The sequence below is a fragment of the Rhincodon typus genome, chromosome 27, assembly GCF_021869965.1.
Source record: "Rhincodon typus isolate 14 chromosome 27, sRhiTyp1.1, whole genome shotgun sequence".
In the NCBI taxonomy this organism is placed as follows: Eukaryota; Metazoa; Chordata; class Chondrichthyes; order Orectolobiformes; family Rhincodontidae; genus Rhincodon; species Rhincodon typus.
The window spans coordinates 12,805,362-12,822,430 of NC_063358.1; the positions used below are offsets into that span (position 1 = coordinate 12,805,362).

General features: G+C 39.4%; 1 protein-coding gene and 2 non-coding genes across 3 annotated transcripts in view; all 3 read right to left on the reverse strand.

Moving 5' to 3' along the window:
• LOC109928624 (polyadenylate-binding protein 4-like) overlaps positions 1–15,547 on the reverse strand; it is a 27,621-nt gene extending 12,074 nt beyond the window's left edge. The window contains exons 1-6 of the mRNA XM_048613252.1: positions 15,388–15,547; positions 13,429–13,524; positions 10,426–10,698; positions 5,648–5,738; positions 3,891–4,007; positions 1,459–1,598 (exon numbers count right to left, since the gene is read on the reverse strand). Of these exons, the coding sequence (XP_048469209.1) occupies positions 1,459–1,598; positions 3,891–4,007; positions 5,648–5,738; positions 10,426–10,698; positions 13,429–13,524; positions 15,388–15,513 (843 nt within the window). The 5' untranslated portion in view covers positions 15,514–15,547. The remainder of the gene's footprint in view (positions 1–1,458; positions 1,599–3,890; positions 4,008–5,647; positions 5,739–10,425; positions 10,699–13,428; positions 13,525–15,387) is intronic.
• On the reverse strand, positions 9,114–9,245 carry LOC125486324. Its single transcript, XR_007265011.1, has one exon. It is a non-coding gene; the product is annotated as a small nucleolar RNA SNORA55 (small nucleolar RNA).
• Positions 14,318–14,448, reverse strand: LOC125486325. Its single transcript, XR_007265012.1, has one exon. It is a non-coding gene; the product is annotated as a small nucleolar RNA SNORA55 (small nucleolar RNA).
• Positions 15,548–17,069: the final 1,522 nt, after the last annotated feature.

A 17,069-nucleotide genomic window follows, 5' to 3' on the forward strand; every position in this document is an offset into this window, starting at 1 on the left:
GCTCTACACCTTGTTATCTCAGATTCTCCAGCATCTGCAGTTCCTACTATCTCTGCACTCGAATAGTGTTCTACTTATGGCCCTCAGCACCTCATGAATGCCCAGGCCTGAGATCTGGATGCCAAAATCTATCCCATTTTGTACAGTGATACTGCCACACAACATGATGTCAGGTACTCTCAATTTGAAGAAAGAACTGTCTGAAAAAGGCCTGTGTGTTGATCACTCTTGCTGATACTGTCATGGACAGATACATCTACAGCTGGCAGACTGATAAGGATGAGGTCAAATATGTTTTTGTTTCTTGTTGATTCCCTCACCACCTGCCACATATCCCATATAGCAGGTATGTCCTTTTAGAAGATGTAACCAGTCCAGTAAGCAGGGGTGCTACCAAGTCATTCTTGGTGATTCACATTGAAGATCTCCCCCAAGAGTACATCCTGCAACCTTGCCACTTCTCAGTTTATCCTCCAAGCACTGTTCAACATGGAGGTGTACTAATTTATCAGCTGAGGGGATGTGGTAATCAGCAGGAGGTTTCCTTCCTACGTTTGACCTAATGCCATGAGACTTAATGAGGGCCTGGCAGCACTGAAGTTCCCAGGGTAACTCCCTCCTGATTGTGCTGCCTCAGTTCTGCCCTGCGGGTAGGATTCATCAGTAATTCTCTGAGACAGTGTGTGTAAGGTATAATTCGATGAGTTTGACTATGTCAGACTTTGCTTGATTGGTCTCTTCAGGATTGAAGGGGCTGAGTTTACTATTGGTTCCATTGCCTGTAGGTCTGGATCAGGGTTGGAGTCCAGTGTTACAGAGAGACACCAATTGAGAACATCAGGTGGCATGCAGTGTTTATTCAGCAAGAAAGGGTCTGTTAGTAGCAGTCAGCAGAGCAGTCATGGTGGAAAAACATGTCCTGAGTTGTTTGGAAGGAAACTCCAGAAACAGAAAGCAGTCGGAGAGTTGAGTTTAAGGAACACGTGTTAAATAATGAGCTGAGGTAGCTCATTGTCCCTTCTTGAAACCTTAAACAATCATTAAAGAAAACAGTGAGAGAATGCAGGAATTTGCCAAAAGTAAGCAGATTGTGTTTGCAGAGATAGTAGGAACTGCAGATGCTGGAGAATCTGAGATAACAAGGTGTAGAGCTGGATGAACACAGCAGGCCAAGCCGCATCAGAGGAGCAGGAAAGCTGGCGTTTCGGGCCTAGACCCTTCTTCAGAAAATGAAGGGTCATTTTCTGAAGAAGGGTCTAGGCCCAAAACGTCAGCCTTCCTGCTCCTCTGATGCTGCTTGGCCTGCTGTGTTCATCCAGCTCTACATCTGGTTATCTCAGATTCTCCAGCATCTGCAGTTCCTACTATCTCTAGATTATACTAGTGCAGTTTGTCATGTACTCAATTCAGGTAATACTCTATCAATATCTGAATGGAAATTTCATGAACTTATAGTACCTGTTGTACAGCCATTTGAGGTTGAACTACTGATTGCTGTGGGTTGCGGACACTGGGAGCATACTTATAAGGCGGAACACCCCTTGGTGTCGGGCCAGCAATTCCAGGACGATGAGCCAGATTCTGAGTCGTTGATAATCCTGAAACAACAAAGACATAAGTGAAATTTCTACGGAAAGATCAGTATTTATCATTATACTGAACAAATCATCCCTTAAGGCAAGGGATGCAGTTTTCGTGATAGGTAATTAATACACTAGTAACATGAGTAAAACCACACAATTATTATTAGGCTTATGAAAAGCCATCACTTATTGCTTTGGAGGAACCTTGTAAAAAATAAGGCATTAATACTCTGACTAATTTTTCATATTTAATCTGAGTGAGTAGATGAATTGCCATACCACCTACTACTTTCAAGGCTGAGATTAAGTGACACAGAGACCAGAGCTCAAATTTAAGATGTTAACGTCTTCTGTAGCTCAATTCCATAAAAAGGAACCCATCAGTTTTCTCCCATCTTGTTCTCTGTGTGCCAATTTCAGCTAGATATTGTATCTCATTAAGTGGTCATTTGTTAACAATAACTGGAGTGTTTTCAGCTGCAAAGTTGACATCATTCTCACCTAAGTCAGCGTATCAAGTGTTCATAGCTTCACTCCAAAATCTTGAATACATTAATCTTGGCTAACATTGCCAAAGGAGCACACCACTGTCAGAGGTGCCTGGTTTTAGGTGAGATTTTAAACTGTAGTCTTGTGATGGATATAAAAGATCCAATTAATTTGTTTGAAGAGCATGCTCGAATTCTGTATGAATTAATTTCAACATGTATCCCTCAACCAACATCACTAGATAATACTAACTGGCCATTTACCTCCATTCTGTTTGTGGGACTTCACTGTGTGTAAGTGGGCTGCCACATTTGCCTATATTACAGCAGTAATTTAGCTTCAAAATGTACTCTATTGATGATCCAGCATTTGATAGACTATAAAGGTGTGAAAAGTGCTACTGACTAGGAGGGACATCAGTACCAAGCCTAATACTGACAAATGAGGGCTGGATTTTCATCTGCATTCAAGGCTGAAATTTGTACAACCAGCCAACATCATTTCAACATCAAGCCTGTTTCCTGGAGGATGGATTGGTGTTGCAAGACTTAACTGCCCCCATGTAACAGGTAGTCAAATGATAGGTAAATGTCCACTTCGGCCAATTAACAGAGGCCCACTGGAATTTTCCAGTCAGTATGCCACATCCCTGGGACATTAGGGACCAGGCCTGTCACTTGGAGCCAGCAGACCCAGGGGCCAGCACACTAGGAAGCTTTCAAACTCTTTCTGTGGAGGGGCACTCCTATAAAATGCTGGCACAGGTGCTGAGGCACCATGAATATGTAACTTGAAATTTTTAAAGATTGCAAAGAGAGAACTTCAAGTTGAGGACACCCCCTCTCTCACTTAATTGCAGGATTTAAAAATTTTTTTTATAGGATGTGGCCATCACTGGCTAGGTCAACATTTATTGCCCACTCACAATTGCCCTTGAGAAGACGATGAGCAGTCTTCTTGAACTGTTGTGGTCTACAGGGTATAGGTACAATGACAATGTAAGAATTACAATATAGTTCCAAGTCAAGACAGTGCGTGGATTGGAGAAGAACTTGCTGGTCATGGTGTTCCCATGCATCTGCTACCCGTACCCTTCTAAGCAGTAGAAGTCGCAGGTTTGAGGAAGAAACTCGCTCCAGTATATCTTGTACATGGCACACACTGCATGACACCCCTCCCCCCTCACCCTGACATAAGGATTCTGACCCAAGATCCAAAATTATGCCCTTAATGTCAAATATCTGCACTTTTGATAGAATTCACTGGATAGCCAGAAAGAGCAAGACTGAAATCGGCATTCATTCCGCATCTAAGAACACCATTTTTTGTTGCTGTTGGGATGGTTCAGTTCCTCCAAAGAGAATATCAGAGGAAGTAACACCAGGACCTCCTGCAGTTGGTTCAAAAGTTCATATACAAGAAACCAGCCCTATCAGAATCACAACTTGTTAAACAGGAACATCAGCAAACAATGGTACATCAATCAATATAAGGAGAGGAACTTTACAATTCTTTCATTAGATATGAATAATAAGAACAGACACTACATTAGCTTTAAGATTTACTCCCAAATTTCCAAAACCATGATTCCAGGTTATTAAAAATGAATGCAAGTAAAATTTCATGTTATTTAAAATAAATTATCTTCTGAATGTAATAGATATGAGAGGCTGTTCACCTACTTGCCATGCATTCATACATTTTCATGAAAGCATTCCTCAACTGGCACTATAATCGCTTTTGTAATTCTTTATATCTTTTCGGGTTATTTGAAGATGTACTAATATTACAAAATGCTTCATAGCAACAAACTCTCACCCATTCTCTGTGCACCAGGAATACCTCGAGGACCCTGAGTATTTCCTGTCGGCGTTAAGTGACGCAGAGAAGGCCTAGGACCTCCCTGACGAAGGGCATTTGGCATGGCTTGGAACCCTGTGGAAGTAAAAAACAGGTTCTGAAACCAATAAAATAACATATTTTTTAAAAATAATTATGTATGTATATAAAAATCTTAAGGCTTCTGAAACCAAGCACAGCATTTCCCAAATGAAGTTAACGTTTCAAGTAGATGACCTATATATCTCATTCCACAGATTCAGTGAGACCTGCTGAGAAATTCCAGCAATTTCCTGTTTTTATTTCCAATTTCCAGTATGCACAGTTTTTGTCGCTGCATAACTGCAACTTGGAAATGAATTCAGATCTGTGCTGTAAAATTTGCAGTCAACTTAAATGTTGAATTTTTAAGAATGGCTCTTTAAAAGATTGCCTTCTTACACTAAATTACCCTAATGTTCCCATCAAGAAAGTGCAGTTGTACAGCTGCACACTGGAATAAACAGGTTGCGCAGAACCAGTGCTACTTTAAAATGCGAATGTGAGTAGCCATATAATGGTCATAAATGATATGAAATGCAACAGGCTATACACAGCAAAAGGAAAATTACAGGGGACATTGCTTAAAACCTGAGAAATTGTGCCAGTTCATATTTATGTTTGTGACTTGAGTGAGCTGTCAAAAACCATCATACTTGTGCACAAGTCACAACTTGAATACTGCAAATCAAAAGCCTACATAAGCATACAACAAAAACCTACATAAACATACAACATTACAGACTGTTCTTACATAACAGGAATTTTCCACTAGATTGTTAAAATGAAGTATGACCTACACGAATTAAGAATCCTCAATTTTGAGAAGTATTTTCAGTTACATATAGTAACAGTGTTAATATTCCAAGCTACACAGCACCACAATCTGTTGTCTTCCAAAGACCAAACTGCAATTCAACAACTAACTTATTTAGTTGTTAATGTGAACATTTTACTGAATGTCACTAATTGTGTTTTTTTTAAAAAATCTACAGGTGCAAACTAGATACATAATTGCAACAAAAGTAAGAGTCAAGAACACATGAATGCATCGGTATTTGCATATTCCTTACTGATAAATGGGATCAGTATTTGAATTACTTGTGAATAAACTGAATTTACCTTCTCTTTCCAGATTTAATCATCCCTAGAAGAAATTTAAGTGTAAATGCTATAAATGGTCTTGTGCCCAAGACCACTAGGCAAGCTGGCATCTTTTAACACAGGCTACTGCTAACTTAGATGCCAGTTCTAGGCTACCAGTTCACATTATTCCCCAATAACATTGCATGCTGGACAGCTGCTGGGAGTCAGCCAGAAAATACCCACCTCCCTCTGCTCCCTACACTAAATTACCTGAAATAGAAATCTCACTACAGAGTGAAGACAAAGACCAACTCAGTTCAATAGAAGGATATTTCTTGGCGCTTCCTTGAGCCATTACATTAGTACCATATCAAATACCATCTTTAACCACTGAGGAAATCCCAACTTTTATGTTAGAAATACCGAAAAAGTGTAGTAGTGAAAGTGCTTTTTTTAAGAAAGGAAGTGTACAAGAAAAAGAGGAAAATCTTTTGTTAGGAAGCTTTTCCTACATTTCCTTGAATTTGACATATTTGTAATACCCAATATCTTCTTTCATATACAACATGCCTCATTAATTTTAAACGAGTAATCATGATAAAGATGCATACCTTGGGGCCTGGTTTGTTGCTGTTGCCAACGTGGACTGGGTCTCATCTGAGCCATCTGATTTGGTGCATAATATGTAGCTCTACTTTGGGCCTGGAATGAAACCAGAACTTGTTTTACCCTTTCAGCAATACACTTCTTCCATGGCTTAAAACCCCCAGATCGTTTTCTTCATAATTAGTTCTAATAGGAATTAAATTCTTAAGTTGTGTAAATTGTACATTCATTTTATTGTACTTTAATTACTGTGTCATTTTCAATAGCTGCTAAAGCCCTTCTTTAGTGCATTGTTCTATTTGGTTTTGCTAACTTGGTTACAAAACTTTTCTCCTACTAATTACGTGTCAGTTTACTCACTGCATGTTTAGTTCCAGTGTTAATTTGACTGAGGCAATACCCAAAGCAGAACACAGAAATTACATCAGCAGGCAAACTACTCCTCCACAAATGGTATAAAACAAGTTCAAATTATAATTTAGTTATGAAACTGCAAAGCAAGCTCCATGCAAACTAGTTCTATAGTTATACTATATATCTCAAAGATTCCTGGGGAAAATAGAGCTCAACCACATATAGGTTACATCACGCATCACTAGAAATCAAGCCCTGCTGTTCCAATCATCTCAGAAGTTAAAGATTTTATATGAAAGTTTGCAAGTTCCCCAATTTGTGTGTCCATTTAGACTCAGGTAACAGATTCATGAACCAGATTTTCGTACTTAATGAAGATTATTATTTAAATAATAATGAATAGATTCTAACTATAGGTAAACAATTATGAACCTTAGGCATATAACTACCAGTTAAAACTCTAACCCCCCCCCTTTTTATAAACTCCCCCTACACTTACATACAGACAAATAATTGCTGTGTGTGGAAGGAAAAACTGGAAAGGAAATTCAATCGTCCCTGTCCAAGGGTTTGCAGAGATGATTTTTTAAAAATTAGCTGTTCATTGATTTCTTTTGTCCAAGTTTTTTTCACTTCCTTGCAAGAAGCACAGATTATAAAATCTCTTAGTTCCTGGTTAAAAGCCACAGTTTACAGCAACCGGTGAGGGTAAGTAAACTGGCCTTCTACTGCACAAAGAAAGAGAGAGAGAGAGACCGCCTCCTCTTTTGGAAGTTTGAAGGCTTCTGGCCATATTGTTCACACTGGCAAACATTCAGCTACCTAGGAGCTAATCACATAGTCAAGAAAGTCAAAAGAACTACGGATGCTGGAAATTTGAAACAAAAATAGAAATTGCTGGAAAATCTCAGCAAGTCTGACAGAATCTGTGGAATAAAATCAAAATTAATGTTTTGGATCCAGTGACCCTTCAGGGGTCCTTGTGTCAGGGGCCCTTAGAGACCCTTCAGACATGCTAATTACATAGTCATTGGCAAGAAAGCAGATTTGTCATCGACAACTGATCACACCTCTCTAGACCAATCAGCTCCTTGTGGCTGGCCAAATCTCACTTTGTACACACTCCCTGATGCCAATTCAACAGCAACTAATTTTCCCCCAATGGCTGAACAAGCAGCAGTGTAAAACTCACCTTCTAAGTATTGGTAACTTGCTTTAGAAAGTGCAGTAATTCCTACCACAACCCTTGGTTTTTAAAACAGTCCATTTCCAGTCCACAGTCAAACATCCAGGAAATAAAATATATACAGTCTTTATAGTTACTACAACCAGAGGCAATGTAGCGGCTCTGACACATTCATAATGATTGCAATAATTAAGAATGCAATGTGATGAAAGAAAAAAAAATGCTTTAGAGTTGTTTCATCATTTTGCAAGGACTTCATTTAGATTGGTTTGATACAAGTATGTCTAGCATCAGCTTTCTTGTAGTTGTATCTCTTCATATTTTGCTATGTAAATGATTGAGTTTCTCTGCTTAAAAAGACAAAAAAGTTAATAATCTGTTCATTTCCTCAGTGGGATCTCCATCTCTCTCCTATGAGATGTTCACAGAATCACAGAATCCCCAGAGCGTGGAAGCAGGCTATTCGTTCCATTGAGTCCACACTGAACATCTGAAGAGCATCCCACCCCCTACCCTATAACTCTGCATTTACCATGGCCAATCCACCTAACCTGCACATCTTTGGACTGAGGGAGGAAACCAGAGCATCCAGCAGAAACCCACACAGACATAGGGAGACTGCAAATTCTACACAGTTGCCTGAGGCTGGAATCGAACCTGGGTCCCCGATGCTGTGAGGCAGCAGTGCCAACCCCTGAGCCACCATGCCACCCCTCTTGACCAAGACTTCTAATTTCTCTTTACGTGGCTTAGGTGTCAAACTCTGGCTGGTAGCGCTCCTTTAAAGAATAGTGAAACACTGTACTATGCTTACAAAAGAGTTATAGGCACACAAATAACTATTATACTTAGATCAAAAAACGTTAGGTGCAAAGTGTTCCTGGATTATTTGATAGGATATTAAAAAAAGCTAAATTCTTTCTACATGAAATCAAAAAAATGTTCAAAAGCATGCTAAATGTTCTGACTTTACGGCTACTCTTAATTAAAACAAAAGACTTATAGGGTGGAATCTTCTCAGTTACTGAATGATGTAGGCATTAGTGAAAAAAAATCAGGAGAATTATCCTTGAGATTGGTGGCAAGAGGATTCCTGACGTCAAGAGCAAAATGTCCTATTATCCAAACAAGTGTTGAAAGGTGAGACAAGACTCTCATTGGTGAGTGTCAAGAGGCCTATTTGCATGATCATCCTCATGTTATGGCATCTCATCTCATTGATACTCAATTTCCCATTCTCCCACCAACCAACCAGAAATAGACAGCAACAATTCCTGACATGAGACTCAGAATGGTAACCCTGCAACTCCAGCTCACTGTTTGCTCACCCAGCGCTCCATCAGTCACCAACATCTCAGAGCACACACCACTGGCGGCAGCCACACACACCCTGTCCAGCAAGATCTCCAGGTCCCCACTGGAAAAGCAGAGTGTCAATTTCTCTCTGTGAAACATGTCTGGGGCAATTGACAGGAATTGTACGGGACAGCTGTGAACTGCCAGTGTGTGACCAGGTGCACAGCTGGGCTTTAGAGATGGCAGCAGTGCAGGAATCCTGAGAGGTCCCAGCAGTGGTCAGAACTTCCGCCTGTAGCAAATGGGAAAATACGATAAGTGGGGGAACGATAGGAGTGTGATGCATATGTAATGAGATGAGTTTTGAAAGATGGCGTGATGAAAACTCACAGAGAAACCATCCATGAAACTCGCCAAAAATGGCACTTTGCCAATTTCTAGTAAGATTCAGTCCATATAAACCATGGTGAACAGCCTGCATTGGGGTGGCATAGTGATTAATTACAGGCACGATGTTACAAGGCTTGCAAAGTCTTTAGGTCTTCTGCACTCACGCAGCCATATTTCAAATATGAGTCATAGTCTCCAAGAGGACCAAAAAAAATCCTAATATTATTATATAAAAGTAACTTGATATCTGTTGCTAAGTTGTAGAGACAGGCCTCAATTTAGAAGAGATCCATCTGGATTCACTCAGCATTGCTTTGGCACAACAGCTCCTCCAGAGTCTGCAACGACAATCAGAACTGGTTACAGGAATCAAGTGCTCCATTACACGTTGAACTATATATGGCCAAAGCTATATAACTGTACATCTGCTGTATCCTCAAGCCTTCACTATTTCTACAGCAGTACTATAGTTAGATGTGCCTTAGCTACAGTCAATCACTATGGTGTCAGATAAACTGCTTCCTCTTGTACCATATGTTAAGTATTTAACTGACAGCTAATTAATTTTGTTCTCTAATTAGGCAGCAATGCATTGAAATAAAGGGTAAGAAAGTATTGATCATGACTAGAGTGTTCTACGGATCATCTAATAGTGGAAGAGAATTAAAGGAAAACATTTTTAAGAAATCTATGGAGTACAAAGCATAGAAAAATAATTCTAGATTTCAAACCACCCTCAAATGGGCTGGGAAAAGAAAAACACAGAAAAGTGAATTGAGGTTTCACAGTGGAAGAATTCCTGTGATGTTTGCACACAGTCATTATCCTCTGGCAAAATAGATGTGAGTAGTTCTCTAGTCACAGTAGAAGATATGCTTCAGCTGTGACACTCCATTCTCCTGTGAAGTTTGCCAAAATCTGGCCAAGGGGGCACTAGAGGACTTAGCCCAACAAATTTTAAAGTCTTAAGAAAAAGGAGAAAAAATATGCAATAACACACAAGTTAAATACATGGAGATAAACCAAGGACATGTCAAAATTATAAGTATCAGTATTTAGTTCAAGCCTAGCTCCTTTTAAATTGTCTGGGCTGTCCCTCTTCCAAAATGACAAGGCCATCTTGCCAGGCAGCTCATCATGGTAGGGCCATAATATAAGCAAGTGGCACAAGGCTGATGAAAGCCCAAGTTCCAGCTGTTAGAAAATTAACAGAAAAACAATTACAAGAAAGGTTGCTTATCTTTAAAACCTGCATGCCTATCCAGAGTGTTCTCTTTACCAGGTTTCACTGGCCATGGTGGGGATTCGGTGTTAACATGAACATGGATAGGTAAATTATGCAACTTTCTCCCCCTTGTCCCTTTTGCGCATACTTCTGAGGCTCCCAGCTGCTTTGACTGGGAGCTTCAGATACCTAGACCTGACTAGAATATACAGCAAGACCCAAAATCAACAAGAATCTGGCAGAACTAATTTCCACCAGATTTCCCAGACTATACTGTCCTGTCAGTTTCTGTTCTGAGTGCAAAGAGGACAAAAATTCCAATGTGACCTCACCTGAGGTACAGCTGGCATAAAGTAGCCTCCTGCAGCTGGCTGAAATTGGTTAATGATTGTATTGGCCGGCATGGCCCGCATCCCTGCAATTCGTTGCATATACTGATTAGTTAAATGTGCCTTGCGTTCCTCTTTCCTTTGGGCAAGGGCTACGTATAATGGTTTGGAACCAACAATACGTCCATTCATTTCCGTTACAGCTTTTGTGGCTTCTTCAGGAGAGGAAAAGCAGACAAAGCCAAAACCTTTGCTTCGACCATCCTCCAGCATTACCTTTAAAAATAGTAAAAATAAGTTGCAGTAAAATTTAAAGTTTGTAATAAGAAAGAAACTGTGGCAGAAAATAGGTTTGTACTTGCCATTCCCAGCATAATCTTGGATCTTGACTACATAGTGTGGGTAAGAGCTAATTAACGGCATCTATGACTAAAATTATCTTAATTATACAACTGTGAAAAGGAACAGAGTAAAGACCAAATGCCCTTCGTACCCTGTAGCCTATTCTCACAACTGACAAACTCCCTATATCTGAGTCAGTTGGGTTAAATAAGTGTATCCACCATCCATCACCCCAATATATTATTATAGAAACTGAGGGCGAAATTAATGCAGCCCCAGAAGTTGGTTGGGAGGTGGGGAGCCATAAAATAGGATGGGTGGGCTGGAAATGGCGATCTTGTTACCTTTCTCACTTTTCCCAATAAGGAGGCCACTAAATGGCCTTAAGGTTGGCACTGGTTGTATATCAGTCAGGTGGGTGCCACACAAAATCTGTTAGGCAAGCCTGCAGTCTGATATGGGGGTCCCCCCTTCTCGAGAATCTTGTGTTTATCAGACGGATCAGCTGGTGGGGCCACAGGGAGATATCCATCCCACCCTTCACAATGAGCTCCCCCCACTCCCTTTACTGGGGCCTCCAACTAGCTCATCCCATTTAACTTTACCCAGAGGCTCCAGAAACAAGTGCCATCCTCAAGCCTCCTGCGGCCACCTTTCCCAGTGAAGTCGCATACCCTGTAAAGTCGACAGCTTCTGATCAGCTGACAACTCTCAACAGGATACCTGCCCTGCATCAGAAATTACAACAGGACATTTCTCTGTTGGAGCCAGGAACCCTTACAGAAGTTGTGAGCTGCCTTACTGGGAATTATTTTTGACAGAGCAAGATTGTTATCAGCTCTCTTGTCAATGGACGGGCCCACCACTGCAACCGTGAAATTTTAACCTCAGGTCTGAACTGGATAGCCTTCAAAAACAATGATGGAGATTACAATGCATGATTAACCTATACACATTGATTTACCTATACACATTGATTTATGCGCAGCCAGCAGACCAACAAACTCAAAGAAACCCGATAACAAAAATCTAGCAACCTCAATGAAACAGAGTTCCCCTTTCCTGCTGTCAGTTTAAACAAATGTTATGTAAAGGGATCCCCTGACATCCAGCAGTGACATCATCAAACAGGGTTAGCAGTCTCAGTCTCTATTTTTTTTTTTGCGATGGAGACAATGGGATTGGAGGTTTGAAATAGCATTTGTAACTGGGAATAAAGGCAATGTCTTCAGTCTCCCAATGTTTACTTGGAGGAAACTTCTACTTGTCCAGTACTAGACGTCAGTAAGTAGTCTGACAAATTAGAGTGAGTGAAGAGGGAAGGAGGGAAATGAAGGTGAGTCGTTAGTATACATATGAAAAGTGACACTGTTTTTGTTTGCTGTTATAATGTTATGATGTTTTGTATGATGTTATGTTTTGTTACATTACGCAAAATGACACAGAGCGTGGCAACTCTTTGCGCACTGTCCCTAGCGGATTGTCTTCTTACATCTACTATATCCCTTTAAATCTCAATTTTAAGTCTGTCAGAATTACTAACAATGCTCTTTTCTATAACACTATCTTCTGCATTCTGTTCTATAACTGTGATGTACTTATGTAAGGTATGATTTACCTGGATAGCATGCAAAACAGTACTTTTCACTGTATCTCAGTACATATGACAATAATAAAATCAAAATCAAATAAAAGGGCAGTATGTAGATGTGTAATAGGACAAGGTGAAGGATAGATTCTGGTTTCACCAGAGGTAATGGTACATGAGTCGGTCAGAAGTCAGTTCAAGTGAATCACTGGCTATGATTAGTGAGAGAAGAATAGAACCGAGTGAGTACAGTCCCATCCAGTTGGACAATACTGCAGGACATTTGGGGAAGGTTAATGTGATAAACCCATAAAGGTGGCAGCAAGTTTGAGAATAACAAAGACATTCATTAACATAGAATGTCACTTTTAACTTCAGGCTAGTTTCTGTACTGTGGTAGAGCAAAAGCCTTATTGAAGGAATTCAAACAAGAAAATAAGAAAAACAGCTTTGGGAGCAACAGCAAGTTCAAGGACTCTGAAGCGCAAAGGAGCAGCAGTTTTCAAGGTCAGAGGGGTAAAAGGATTTTTTTTTTTAAAAACACAGATTGATGGTGGCAGATTTGAAGGGCAGTTGGACAGTATCTGAAGAGATCTGAGAGAGGGAATAGGATTGGAGAACCACTAATGATAAGAGCCAGAAAGAGAATTTGGGTGGTCAGTTGTTTAATGGGAATAGGGTCAAGGACAGAGGAGGTGGGTTGCATGGGCAAGATTAACATGGGAGATAGGAGAAAAACTAAGGAAATATGTGAATTCAAGGGGAGGGTTGGGGTGGGGAAAATGTCAAACTCAAGTTTGATGTGGTTGGTCAAGTAGAGATGGGAACACTAAGAGGGGGCAAAACAGATGGTCTCACTCTGAGCAAGAAAGAAGGCTATGAGCTCTTCGGATGTGCTGACAATGCACTTGAATACAATTCATTTAGGGACACTGATGTTTCAAAACATTAAAAAAATAGTGAACTATTATTAAAGAGTGAAACTTAAAATTAGGAAAAACAATTTTGGACCTTTTTACTTATTTTCCCTTGCTTGTTTTTCTGCTTTGATAATTAGCATTAATTAGTAAATATACCTTCGCACTGGTGATTGATCCAAATGGTGCAAACTCTTTCCTCAGTTTTTCATCATCAATGGTGTCATCCAAGTTTTTAATGTATAGATTTACACCCTAAAAACGTTTTAATAAAGTTGTTAACTCCACAGTTATAGCCCAAACTAACATTCTCAAATCTAGCAGCTGAAAAATAGAATAAAAATGGTTAACAAAGCACTGCTGCTTTATTCCCACTTAATGTAATAAAACTATCAATGCTCTAATAAACACAAACCAGACATAAGCTAGAAAGCCACAAACCTAACATTAAAAATGTTCTAAGTTAAATGGTGCAGATGACTTTTATAAGTTTAAAGTTTACATTTTTAGGTCATTGTATTTTACTTACCCATTTGATTGATTCACTGTTCAAATATATAACAAATTATAAGCTGAAAACGCTATTTCTATATTTGGCATTCAAAGCAAAAAATCTTTTTTCGTGAGCTGTGAATTACAATAAAATAGTTACATTTTCTAAAACTAGCACATTTTTCAACACACTTTTGTTGTCTTCTGGCATAAACTTACTGGGAACGCTCCAATACTGAAACCTGCCAGAATTGAAGAAGAAAAATCATGCAAGAAATCCCACTGTGCTTTCAGGCCTGCTCTGACTGTGCTCAGGAACGTGCACAGAGTTAGAATTCCTAGCAGGTCAGTTTCAAAAGGGATACCAAATGCACAAAGAGGAAGTCACTTAAGTACTTGATCTAAAAATTGATGAAAGTTTTAAGACACATTGATGCTTAATGTTCTGAAATAGATTGTGAAGGTACTGAAAAACTGTCTGCACTCATGGAACCATGGCAAAGAATGGGTCACGGTCTCCAAGAAAAGAAGGGGAAAAAATCCTAAAAATCTGTATATCTGTTGCAAAGTTGTAGAGACAAGCCTCAATTCAAAGAGACCCATCTGGATTTACTCAGCTTTACTTTTGCACAACAGCTCCTCCAGGATCTGCATGGACAATCAGAACTGGTTACAGGAACTAGGCGCTACTTTACAAACAGAATTATATATGGACAAAGGCACAGAATGGTATATTTGTTGCATGCATAACCTTTTTCTTTTCCAATGGTAGTACTAGAGTTAGGCAAATTTTTCTTTGCTGTAGTAGATTACCATGCAGCAGGTAAACTGGCTCATCTTGCACCAAATATTAAACATGTAACTTTCAGCTGATTAATATTTCCTGTTTACAGCCATTTTTTCCTCTCACATTATATAAAACATATTAATGTCCAGAGTTTCCCCACATATACTAGGGACAGGGGAGGAGGGCAAGGTGAATGGAGGATAAGGGGAATAGCAATATATTAAACTTTATTCTGATAAATTTTAGCATTAAACTTTTAATTTTGCCAACAGCACTGGCTAAGACATTAAGGTCAAACTACTTAATGTGAAGTAAAACCAAACCCTCAAGTTTTACCAAAAAACATTTTCTCTTTGGACTGGATCAAAGTATACAAACAATAATGTATAAAACAAATACTTTAACAGAAGATTGAAATAAAGATTTGAGCACCTATGTGCCCATTTTATTAAATGAACACTGCTCCTTTTGAAATAACATTATGATAATTTGCTGTCACCCAACAGAACTCTTAATTTATAAACAGCAGTACTTTAATATCCCCTTTAAAGAGTAACTGCTCCAAATTTTACAAAAAGGAAAAAGCTAAAAGGAAAAGTAGCCCCTGTATGTGTGTCCTGCAGAAAATTAATCAAGAGATTCCCAGTTTCAAAATTATTCCCAAACAACGTCAATAACAATGGTAGGGAGTAATTTCCAAATGTGGTTATGTAACATCAGGTCATCCCAAAGGATCTTCATTCTGACGAAAAATCTTTGAATTGTTTCCCTCTCCACAGAAGTGGCAGACCTAGTTAGTATTTCCAGTGTTTTGGTTTTATTTCAACTTCATTACACACCTGGTATCTACTGATTCGCTCCTGTTTTAACTGTTCAAACTTTCTTTTTAGCTCAGCCTGTCGTTCCACTTTTTTCTGGGCACGTCCAACAAACAGCATTTTCCCATTCAGGTCCTTGCCATTCATTTCTTCCACAGCCTACATGTACAGACAAGAGAAGAGCATCAGCTCATCTATGACATAAACCAGAACAACAAGATTTATCAAATGACGTTTACTACAGTATACATAAGCCAAGATGATGTAATACTATACAACGCTAAATTAAAGCCAACCCAACTAGAATAGAATAGAATACTGTGCATGTTTCATTTACATTTGCATTAACACATTTACATTCTGTGGAATTAATTGTTCATTATTTGGAATTTTATTAGCTGTTTTAAAATCTTAACAGAACACATTCAAAAAATAATCTATGGAGCATAAATAAAGATTTAATACTTTTGGCCCTGTGTACCAACAGCTACTAAATGCAGCCTGGGGTAAGTGGTTGTATTCACACATCAGAAGGTCATTGCCTCAAACTCACTCCAAAAATGTGAGCACATAAATCAAGGCTGGCACATCAGTAGCGTGCTGAAGAATTACTGCAGTCACAGGAGAAGAGGTAATAAACCAAAGACCCATTTGCCCTTTCTCTTGGAATAAAAAGGATCCCACAGCACTATTTGACCAAGATCCAAGAAAATCACCCAGTGCTCTACACATTTAACCCCAACTAAAATCTTAAGTACATGATCTGTTCATAGATTTAATTGCTGTTTGTGGAACTCTGCAATGTGCAAAATTACTAAGTACCTACGTCACAACAATGATGACGTAAATTCGGTGTATTCTCAACTAAGGCTGCAGTGAAATTATTGCGATTTAAGAATAATTGAAGGACTGTATAAAATAGATAACACACAGCAAATTTCACCTAGTTCAAAACTGAAGAACCATAGGATATAATTTGCTCTTGAAGGGGGATATAATTCAAAATTATATGTCAAAATAATATTTCAATAAATGAGCACTCAACATATCAATCTCTGAGTAAATGATGGAAATAATTTGTACTACTTAATGCAAATTTATTTCAATTTTTTGGTCTCCTTTTCTGAGGAAGGATGCTCTTGCTCTCGAGGGAGTGCAGCAAAGGTTTACCAGTCTGATTCCGGGGATGGCGGATCTGACGTATGAGGAGAGATCGACTAGGTTGGGATTATTTTGCTAGAGTTCAGATGAATGAAGGGGGATTTCATACAGACTTATAAAATCTAACAGGACTGGACAGGGTAGATGTGGGGAGGATGTTCCCAGTGTTGGGTGTGTCTAGAACCGGGGGTCACAGGAGGAGGATTCGGGGTAGATGATTCAAGACGGCGATGAGGAGATATTTCTTCACCCAAAGAGTGGTGAGCCTGTGGAATTCATTACTACAGGAAGTAGTTGATGCCAAAACATTGAATGTATTCAAGAGGCAACTAGATATAGCACTTGGGGCAAAAGGGATCAAAGGTAATTGGGAGAAAGCAGGATTAGGCTATCGAGTTGGACGATCAGCCATGATCGTGAAGAATGGTGGAGCAGACTTGAAAGGGCAAATGGCCTCCTCCTACTCCTATCTTCTGTTTCTATTTGTGGGATGTGGGCATCGCTGATTCAGCTAACGTTTATATCCGTAGTTGCCCTCGTGA